At 37.2% G+C, this 11,370-nt stretch overlaps 2 protein-coding genes across 2 annotated transcripts; both read left to right on the top strand.

Annotated features, from left to right (window-relative positions):
• Window positions 1-1,340: 1,340 nt before the first annotated feature.
• On the top strand, window positions 1,341-1,949 carry LOC131332751 (pectinesterase inhibitor-like). Its single transcript, XM_058367047.1, has one exon. It carries the CDS (start codon window positions 1,341-1,343, stop codon window positions 1,947-1,949), a length of 609 nt encoding a protein of 202 aa, XP_058223030.1.
• A 4,727-nt stretch (window positions 1,950-6,676) lies between these two features.
• LOC131332750 (uncharacterized) lies at window positions 6,677-10,284 on the top strand. Its single transcript, XM_058367046.1, has 2 exons — window positions 6,677-6,791; window positions 9,716-10,284. Exons 1-2 carry the CDS (start codon window positions 6,677-6,679, stop codon window positions 10,282-10,284), a joined length of 684 nt encoding a protein of 227 aa, XP_058223029.1.
• Window positions 10,285-11,370: the final 1,086 nt, after the last annotated feature.

Below are 11,370 nucleotides of genomic sequence, written 5' to 3'. Positions count from 1 at the left end.
TGAATCACAAACATTTGCACTTTATACCAAACAGTGTGCCAGATAATACTTAGAATGACGAACAACAATAATACAAGAATCCAAACCAAAGTGGGAACCATAATCACTAGTTACCAATTATCAAATGCCAAATATTTTCTCAGGGCTTAGCCCGTTGGGTCCAACACCGTACTTAGAGTAACCACATGATGGCGCCTGAGACCTTTTTCCTAAGTTAATCCATAGTAGGGTCACAGGGTATTTCACAAGTCTTTTCTCTATCCGTTGAGCACTAGAGTCACATGGTATTTCATAAGTTTTTTTCCTAACAACCAAAGTTATCACGATATTTCACGGGTCTTTTCCTTGAATTTTCACAAATATAAACACAATCCATGGTCCCAAACACATAAGAACAACGGCGAACCGGAATCACATGCACCAAGATTATTTCCCGTGTTGTTGCATAGTCACAATAATATTATGGAGTCAATGGCTCGACGATAATAAAAATAAGGACAATCAATCGATTATAAATTTATCAAGAGACTTTGTATGCCAAAGAATACGTCAATCGTCAATAAAAGAGCAACGAATAAGAATAATTGTCATCCTATCACAACGCAACGAATAACGAATTGTCAAGGATAGATGGGCTCAAGAGAATTCAAAAAAAAAAGGATCACATGCTTAACCACTCACTTCGAATCCAAAAGGATGCAACCAAATGTGATGTTGATAACTATCCACTAGTCTGTATTGCAAATAAAAGAAACACATAGAATTATAAGTGCTTGAATGATCCACTATGCTGTAATTAGTCAATGCTTAAAGGTTTATATATACTACTAGTAATTGAATTCCTAAACCTAAAACTAGACTAAATTATCAGGACCTTTACCAATCCAAACTTCTTTAACTTGATTATCACCACATTAAAAACACCACCATCTCCTTCCAGTCACACACAGAGCACCACACATGCTCTCTCTCTCTCTCTCTCTCTCTCTCTCTCTCTCTCTCTCTCATACAATAACCCAATCAAACCCTCATACACAAATACAAGTAATCCCACAGACATGGAGTAACATAGTCAACATTTTTTTTTTTTGATCAGCAACATATTCAACATTGATCTTCTTTTTTTTTTGCAGTCCTCTTCATTTGAAGACTGTTACATAAGACTGAATGAAATAATTAATAACAAGGGTTTAGTAACATATTCAACATTGATCTTTCAAATCTATTTATTGCTTCACATTCCCTTTCAAATACTATATATATATATATAAGATTCTTCTCAGCCTTTCCCATCTCATCCTTGGGAAAAAGAAGTAGAAACAAGAACCAGAGAATAAAAAATGGCTTCTACCTTTGCTACCCTCTCCATGCTCCTTTGTCTCTCACTCCTTTTCATGTCCATCGATCCCTCATTTGCTGGTCATCATCACAAAAAACATCATGACAAACACAACAAGTCCAGGCTCAAGAAAATGTGCTCCAAGACATCCGATAGCAAATTGTGCTTGGACTTCATGAAGTCCGATTCGCGTACCTCGGGTGCTGACAACCGCGGCCTCCTCGAGATCGCGATTGACTTAGCCTACTCCAAGGCTACAGACATCCACAAAGATCTCAATTCTCTCTATGATAGTTCAGGTGACTACAAGCTGAAGGACCAGTACAACTCCTGCTCCAAAAACTATCACGATACCATTAGAAACCTTGACTTAGTCAAGAAGCTCTTCAATGATCGCGATTACAAGCGTATCGAAGTTCAGATTAGTGATTCCGTGGAAGAAATTCGTGACTGCAAGAATCAACTCAAGAATAATGAGAACGACTCGCATGACCTCAAGAAAAGAACCAAGGAATTTGAACTTCTTTGCGATGTCGTCAAGGTTTCGGCCAAGTATTTGGAAGGTAAAGATCGCGATGACAAAGATCGAGATGATGAAGATGATGATTGATTAATGTTACATTTTGCATCCCCATCTCCCTAACTAATAAAAGCTTAATTTGTCCTTTAGACCATGATCAATGGCGGAGTGCAAATAATGATTTGGCATCAACTACTTGCCATTTCAATTTGGGATCTATCTTCTCTTCTTTCTTTCTTTTTTCTCTTGTTTTAGTCGATAGGAGATTTTGTTGCATTTTTAATATAAGTTCATGAAGTTTGAGAATCGTGGATCTGAGCATTGTTACATTGCCCCTCAATCACTTTCCATAGATGCTGCAATTTTTCAAAGAGGGAAAATATTCAGAAGTTTTTAATAAAAAATTTTTTTTTTTGCCACACGATGTAATTAGCGGGATTAGCAGGGTATGTTAAATTATTACAAGAGAGCGCAGGGAATATCCATAGCCCTGACCCCAAACCACCCACAGAGGAGCTCGCACCTCCGCCTCCTAATAGAAGGGAGTGGTGTGTGTGTGTGTGTGTATATATATATATATATATATTGACAGCCCAGTAGAAAAGCTAAGAAAATTGGCACAACATCGCATACTCCAATAAATTTTGTAAACTTTTCAAAGTACTTGCACATTTCGATACACTTTTGTAACCTTTGACATTAACCCAATGGTTTTTAGCATTTACCAATCAAGTTTGTAGGGTGCAAATCTACTTATTTGGTCCATCCCGGAACTAGGATGGAAGAAAACAATTGAAACTTTAATTAATTTTAAGTAGGGAAAAAAAAAGAAATAAAGAGAAACGTAGCGGAATCATAAATTACCCTTGTTTTAATAATTAAAGTAAGATAGAGAATAGGAACAATATAAAGTACTTTCACTTGTTTAGATAAATTAATGGGCCCGATAAAAGGAAGTAAATATTTTTCTTAAACTCAAGACAGAAGAATTAGAGAATCGCCGATCAAAAGAAAAAAAAGGGAATTTACAAATCAAAATAAGAGTGAATGGTAATTTTGTATTACCAATTTTCATTGTGTATTTTTACCCTAGCAAAACATAAGCTGGCTATAATTCCTTACTCTGCTCATTATAGCTTTTTTTTCATTTTAGACCATAGTAAAACCTGGTTTGAGCCGTTACCGTAAGTATTCTTATTTTTTTTGCTCGGCTACCGTAAGTATTCTTATTGAAATTAACAAGGAACACTTTGCATCATGCTTCTTCTTTTTCTTTTTCATTTTTTGAGATTACTTGATTCTTTTTCGTGTTTGGTTTTTGCGTATTTAGTTTATTACCCAACGCATTATTAGGCTAAGAAGAGTCCCTTTGGTTTTTCAACAACAAAAACGGATTTTATTAATTTGAAAACAAATTACAAATCACCCATACGAATTACTTCAAGCAAAGCCACAAATGGAACGATACGTTTTTCATGTTTTTGGCCGCTCTCTAGGTCAAGGACGATGCAGAATTTCGACGTTAGGAAGGGGGAAATAGAAATTTTTTTTTTGTCATATATAAAAGCTGATATTAGTTTTTATCAATACACACTCAAAAAAATTAGCATATATTTCCAATCAACGCATATATACGATTATGTACTTAATATACTTGTATACAATTGTTCATACATATAATATTGTGCATCGATATCTATGATCGATAAAAGGTAAAATATTGATCCTAATGTCGAAATTTAGTGTTGAAATTTCTATGGGTGGTTACAATTTTATGATCATGATTACTGAATTTTCCTCGGAAAAATCTAGAATGAGAGGGTGTTAGTCTTTTTGTAAAAATCAAAAAATCGGGCGTGTGAACTTTTATAGTTGTTTATGTTTTTTTATTAAACAAAAACTACTATGATACTAAAGAAACGTTAGGACTTGCGTAGAGCGATCCCCGGATTCATCCACCCCTTAAGCCCCTTGCTCCAGGCAATTCGCAAAAAACAAAAATCAGTGGTGTGGACCACAAACAGTGGATGAATATGGCGAAGGATTGTCCTTTATATCCAGCACTATCGTTATTATGGCGAAGGATTGTTATGGTTTGAGAAAGCCTCCTTATTAATTATGGACTACAAACAGTGAGTGTGGTTTTTTTTTCTTTGTTTTTTTGCCATTCGTTAATCCTCATCTACGCTATTTTAGGGGACTTGGGAAGAGGATGTGTGCTTACAGGAAAGTTAAAAAACAACAAATGGCAACAAAGTACCAAAAAAAAAAATGCTAAAAATAAAGCCACGTATTTTTTTTTTGTTTTGAAGAAAAAAAAAAGAGCATCAAGCCACAGTTTTGAGTAATTGAGTCCTTAGATTTTAGTTTTTTTTTTTTTTTCAAAAAAAGTCAGTAGTGTTAGTTGTAATTAGTAAGGTTTGAATAGGAGTGCTAATTGCAGATCAAAAAAGAAAGAAAGAATAGGAGTGCTAATCAAGCCAAAAGCAATATTGCTCAGGCTTAGGCCTTTATTACACATGTTAAAGCTTAGCTTGAGCTTGAGAATTTTTGAGGATTAATTGTTCAAGCTTGACTCATATTTAAAATTTTGTGATCGCATAAGCTTGGTTTGGCTTGTGAAATATGCAAGTCTCAATCTTGAGCTTTCAAGCCTGAGGTTAAGCTCATAAAATTTCGAGCTATCAAGCCTGAGTTTAAGAGCGCGACATTCCATAATAACAAAAGTTAGGGAAGAAAAGCTTTACACTTGCACGAAAATATAAAATGTAGCCTTTCACTGTAACTTCTCAACCCTAAAAAAGCAATTTTCGTATTCTCAACAGGGAAATCCTACAAATATTTGGGACATTTATTGATTTTACCCCCATCTTTGTAATATTTACGAAATGACCCTCTAGTCACAGTCTATCAAGCCAGACACCCATACACTTAAGCTTGGCTTGAATTTTTAAACACGCAATAGAATGTGATTAAGCTTGTCTTATACTTTGTCTGAACGACTTTGAACGAGCCAAAAGTCAAGCCAAGTCCGGTCCGAGCCGAGCTCAAATTGTTTGATTCATTTAGCAGCCCTAGGTTTGAAACCCATGTCAAATGTAGGGGAGTAAATGATATCCCAAAATACTGCATTTAACACACTCCTTGCAAAAAAAATAAAAAACGGCTTATTTGAACGGATGGTCCCCAAAGTATTTTTGAATTGTCAATTTGGTCCATAATCTACAAATCACGTCTATTGCATCCCCAACGTTTACAATGCGCGTTTAAATGGTCCTCGGAGCTAACTCCATTCAAATGAGCCGTTAAAGATAGGGGCATTTGTGGCACTTCATTATAATTTTTACATTTGATGAAGAGGCAATTCTATTCCGACCCCTTTAATTTCTCACACCCACTCAAACAAATGGGAGGATAAAAAAAAAAAACTCAAACAAATGGCAATTTTATTCACATCCCTCCTAGGCCTCCTCTCTCTAGCTCGCAACCCTCAGTCCGGCACGAGAGGATAACCTGACAAGCTAAGATTGACATTACCCACCACCACCACATTCTAAAACCTCCTCAACAACCCAATCTGCCTTCACATAATTGGCAGCTCGATCCTTTTCGCATCCGAGGCTTCCAAATCGAGGCGCAGCAGATAAAAGTTCCTCGGGTGGCTAGCCGCCCAAAGCAGCCGTTTTATCCTTGGCACGTCGTTTTTGCTGCTAGAGAGGTAGTACGCAAGCCGGGGCAGCTCCGGTGGGCCCGATCTAGGGTATGCAATTTGGGTCAGAGAGTGGAGTGGATATGGGTTTGTGGTGGGGAAGGGTGGTGAGTAGGAGGGAGATGAGGGAGATTGTGGAAGTGAAGAGCACAAGGATTAGGCATTTAAAGCCACATCCACCAAACCCACAAAACAAAGCCCTAAGAAAGATCTGCACATGCAAGTGAGATAAATGGGAGAGAATGTAATATCATCTCAGCCGTTGATTTGAATGGTTGAGATTGAGTGTCAAATTTTGTGTCAAAAGATGTGTGAGGGAAACCGACTGGCTTATTTGTACGGATGGTCCCCAAAGTATATTCAAAATGTCAATTTAGTCCTCAATATACAAATCGTGTCTATTGAGTCCCCAACGTTAACAATGTGTATTTAAACAGTCCCTGAGCCTAACTCTGTCAGCGCTCACAGCCAAGTGCAGGGGTATTTTCGAAACTTCATCTCTAAACAGACATCACCCCACAACTTCATCTTCAACCTCATCTTCTTGCCACCGGTGCGCTCGCTCTCTCTCTCAAAATCAAAAAACTGATCCCCTCCGTCCCAATGCAATATGCACAGTAATGCTATATGGGCATTTCTTGCATATATTAGTCATGCATGAAACTTAAACACCCCCCACCCAAAAATAAAAAATAAAAAAAAAATTACAGAATAAATGTGCCTAAACACAATCTCCCACTCATATCCCTTAAACAAACTCTACCCAACCCTAATTCATACCTTCTAACCGCAAAAAGTACTCCCTCATCGCAGCATCCAACATCGCTGGCACCACCTCTGAGTAAACCCATGTCCTCGGCCCAACCTCCCTCCATCCAATTTCCTCGACTGCAAACGCAAACATGAACGGCGGGCCGGCGGCAGGGGTTGTTCCATCGCAAACTTCTCGCCATTGCAGAGCCTCCACGGGAAGCTCCATCGACTCAACTCGCCAGTCTCCTCAACACCTCTGCAACCGCAATTGGGAGATCTCGGAGGCTTACGACCTTCCAGTGACCCCGAGAGGTGTTACATCTACGATCTCAACAGTGACGAAGCCATCAAATTAATGCGGCTAATTCCCTCTACCAAGTCACCAATCGCCGCTGGTAGATTTCGGTTTAGAACTTGTGAAGCCTGTGATATATTTGTGGAGTTTTTCGGTGGATCTGGTTTTGCTTGTGGTAAGAGTTGTAGTTTTGGTGGAGAGAGAGAGAGAGAGAGAGAGAGAGAGAGAGATGCATGGGTATGAGAAATTGGGTAATACTCCACCGAATTCTCTTCCTCACATGTAAATATGTTAATGAAATTTCGAAAATGCCCCTACATTTGACGGTGAGTGCTGACAGAGTTAGTCTTAGGGACCGTTTAAATACACGTACATTGTTAACATTGGGGACGCAATAGACACAATTTGTTTATTGAGGACCAAATTGACATTTTGAAAATACTTTGGAGACCATCCGTACAAATAAGCCGAAACCGACCCAAAAAAAAGAAATAAAGAGAAACGTAGCGGAATCATTAATTACCCTTGTTTTAATAATTAAAGTAAGATAGAGAATAAGAACAATATAAGTACTTTCACTTGTTTAGATAAATTAATGGGCCCGATAAAAGGAAGAAAATATTTTTATTAAACTCAAGACAGAAGAATTCGTGAATCACCGATCAAAAGAAAAAAAAAAGGAATTTACGAAGCAAAATAAGAGTGTATGGTAATTTTGTATTACCAATTTTCATTGTGTATTTTTACCCTAGCAAAACATATGCTGGCTATAATTCCTTACTCAGCTCATTATTGCTTTTTCTTCATTTTAAACCATAGTGAAACCTAGTATGAGCCGTTACCGTAAGTATTCTTATTGAAATTAACAAGGAACACTTTGCATCATGCTTCTTCTTTTTCTTTTTCTTTTTTTGAGATTACTTGATTCTTTTTCGTGTTCGGTTTTTGCGTATTTAGTTTATTACCCAACGCATTATTAGGCTAAGAAGAGTCCCTTTGGTTTTTCAACAACAAAAAAGGATTTTATTAATTTGAAAACAAATTACAAATCACCCATACAAATTACTTCGAGCAAAGCCACGAATGGAACGATACGTTTTTCATGTTTTTGGCCGCTCTCTAGGTCAAGGACGACGCAAAATTTCAACGTTAGGAAGGGGGAAATAGAATTCTTTTTGTCATATATAAAAGCTGATATTAGTTTTTATCAATACACACTCCAAAAAAGTATCAAAAAAATTAGCATATATTTCCAATCAACACATACGATTATGTACTTAATATACTTGTATACAATTGTTCATACATATAATATTGTGCATCGATATCTATGATCGATAAAAGGTAAAATATTGATCCTAATGTCGAAATTTAGTGTTGAAATTTCTATGGGTGGTTACAATTTTATGATCATGATTACTGAATTTTCCTTGGAAAAATCTCGAACAAGAGGGTGTTAGTCTTTTTGTAAAAACAAAAAAATCCGGCGTGTGAACTTTTATAGTTGTTTATGTTTTTTTTATTAAACAGAAACTACTATGATGCTAAAGAAACGTTAGGGCTTGCGTAGAGCGATCCCCGGATTCATCCACCCCTCAGTCCCTTGCTCCAGGCATTTCGAAAAAACAAAAATAATCTAATATTCTCTAATGAACCCTTTATATCCAGCACTATCGTTACTATGGCGAAGGATTGCTATGGTTTGAGAAAGCCTCCTTATTATGGACCACAAACAGTGGTGTGGTTTTTTTTTATCATTTGTTAATCCTCATCAACGCTATCTTAGGGGACTTGGGAAAAAAGAATGGGTGCTTACGAGAAAGTTAAAAAACAACAAATGGCAACAAAGTACGAAAAAAAAGGCCGTAAAAAAGAAGCCCCCCACATATACGGATCCAATGAGGGATCCCTTACCAGTCTACCGTGCGGACCTCCCCTTTCCCAATCGAATTGCGACGATTCGAGCCGCTCAATGTGTTCAGAACGTGATTTTAAGGGTACCCGCGAGAAATCAGCAAAAAAAATGATCGGGAAGGGCTTGATCCGAGCAGTTTTTACTGAACCGTTCAATAAAAAACTGCTCGGATCAAGCCCTTTCCGATCATTTTTTTTGCTGATTTCTCGCGGGTACCCTTAAAATCACGTTCTGATCACTTTGAGCAGCTCGGATCGTCCCAATTCGATCGGGAAATGGGAGTCCCGCACGGTAAGCCCGTGCGGGATCCTTCAAGGGAACCGGACTATATATATATATATTCTCTCTTTTTTTAAGAGCATCATGCCACAGTTTTGAGTAATCGAGTCCTTAGATTTTAGTTTTTTTTTTTTCGCGGGCAAAAGTCAGTAGTGTTAGCTGTAATTAGTAAGGTTTGAATAGAAGTGCTAATTGCGGATCAAAAAAGAAAGAAAGAATAGGAGTGCTAATCAAGCCAAACGCAATATTGCTCAGGCTTAGGCTTGGCATAACTCTTTATTACACATGCATGTTCAAGCTTAGCTTGAGCTTGAGAATTTTTGTGGATTTAATTATTAAAGCTTGGCTCATATTTAAAATTTTGTTATTGCATATTTAAATTTAGAAAAGCAATTTTCGTATTCTCAACAGGAAAATCCTACAAATATTTGGGACATTTATTGATTTTACCCCTATCTTTGTAATGTTTACAGAATGACCCTCTAGTCACAATCTATCAAGCCAGACACCCATACGCTTAAGCTTGGCTTGAATTTTTAAACATGCCATAGAAAGAATGAGCCAAAAGTCAAGCCAAGTCCGAGCCGAGCTCAAGTTGTTTGATTCATTTAGCAGCCATGGGTTTGAAACCCATGTCAAATGTAGGGGAGTAAATGATATCCCAAAATACTACATTTAACACACTCCTTGCAAAAAAAAAACATTAAAATGGCTAATGTAGCAAAGCAGAGATGGTCATTAATTATTCCACTTTTCTTCGGGAAAGTAATTAATTTCTGGACAGTTACGGAATTAATTAAAAATATTAATAAAGCAGTTAGTCATGACATGTTGAAATTAAAACTGATTTAAATATAAAATAGTAACATTAATTAATTTCTTGTCTTCCCTTTTCCATATGCCAGAAAAGATGGCATCTTCTTCGTCTATGCTAGTTTCTCTTGCACTCCTGTTGATCATAATAACTCTGTTCATTTCTCCCTCCGTAGCTCAACAACAACACGCCCAGCTTAAGAAAATATGCTCCAGAACTTTCAACAGCGATTGGTGCATGAAGCTCATGAAGAAGGATTCGCGAACGTCTGATGCCGACGATCGCGCCCTCGCTGAGGTAGCGATTGACTTGGCATACTCCACGGCTCAAGACATTCAGAATCAACTTAACGCTAGACTTTATAAGGATGACGACGAACCTGAATTGAAGGACGAGCTTGTCGCTTGCTCCAAGAACTACGACGATGTCATGCAAGACCTTAAACGGACAAAGAAGCACTTCAGCGACGGTTACCTCCAGCGGATATCAGCGGAAGCGGAGGATGTTATAGAAGAGGTTAACGAATGCGACGATCAACTCGAGAAGCAAAAAAGCAGTTCTCGAGGAACCAAAAGAATTAGGAAAATGAACGACGCGGTTGAACTTCTTTGCGATGTAATTAAGGTTTGTGCTAGCGATTCGGGCGACGACGATGATTAATTGATTTTCGTACGTGTGCGCTGTTTTTCCCAAATACTAATATTAAGTACTGTAGTCCATGTTTAATTAGTACTGTATATATATAATAGAAACAATTCTTTTGTGTTCTCCAAATAAATTTCGGATAGTAATTAAGCTTTTATAATCGATTTAACTAAAGAGGATATATACCTCTCGATCAAATTTTATTTTAATTTTATGCCAAAATTTGTGTGACTACTCAAGGAGAAACTGTGAGCTTGTCATGTACAAGGCGGCCAACAAGATCTCCGAGCTGATAGCCACCCAATTGGGAAAAAAAACCTGATCAGGATTGACACTAGGAAAATGTTAGGATACATAAAATTGTTCCATGAAACAGAAATGAACGGTTCAGATTCACGTAAATGGTTTAGATTCACAGTACTGTGAATCTGAACCGTTCATTTCTCGTTCATGTTCGTTTTTATGGAACACTTTCATGTACTGTGAATTTGAACCGTTCATTTCTCGTTCATGTTCGTTTTTATGGAACACTTTCATGTACTGTGAATTTGAACCGTTCATTTCTCGTTCATGTTCATTTTCATGGAACACTTTCATGTACCGTATCAATCCCCTTGACATTACCGTCCAAAAGAAGTTATACAACCATCCAATAAAAACATTTATCAAGTAGATATTCAAAGATATACATGTTCAACGCATATGATCACACGTGATTAAAGATATGCATATTCAATGCATTTCACGCGTGGTCGTTCACATGTAAATTAGGAGTGCGTTTTTACTCTTCACATCAATCCTTATATGTTTCATCACTCCACATGCTCCCATATATATATATATTGAAATGAATCCAATGATTTTGTATAGAATGCAATGAAAGTGATTATACAGAGTTGCTCTCTATGCCATATATCTTTTTGAAGTATCTAATTAATCTGGTCAGTGGCAATTAATGGAATGTGAATAAATAAGAGGACAACGAAAGACAAAAACATCATAAAAGTAAAAACAATATCGTGATTCTAACAAAGATCTGCATGTCTACCAAAATTGTAAATTTGGCCTTGACTTTTCATCAGAGACCTAAAGTAAATTAAA

This window comes from Rhododendron vialii, chromosome 7a (assembly GCF_030253575.1).
Source record: "Rhododendron vialii isolate Sample 1 chromosome 7a, ASM3025357v1".
Classification (NCBI taxonomy): domain Eukaryota; kingdom Viridiplantae; phylum Streptophyta; class Magnoliopsida; order Ericales; family Ericaceae; genus Rhododendron; species Rhododendron vialii.
This window is presented reverse-complemented; position numbering and strand designations above follow the sequence as displayed.

Coding starts and splice junctions, on each gene's coding strand:
- LOC131332750 (XM_058367046.1), top strand. CDS start 6,677: ATGCGGCTAATTCCCTCTACCAAGTCACCAATCGCCGCTGGTAGATTT. Junction 6,792..9,715: donor TGGATCTGGTTTTGCTTGTG/GTAAGAGTTGTA, acceptor TCCATATGCCAG/AAAAGATGGCATCTTCTTCG.
- LOC131332751 (XM_058367047.1), top strand. CDS start 1,341: ATGGCTTCTACCTTTGCTACCCTCTCCATGCTCCTTTGTCTCTCACTC.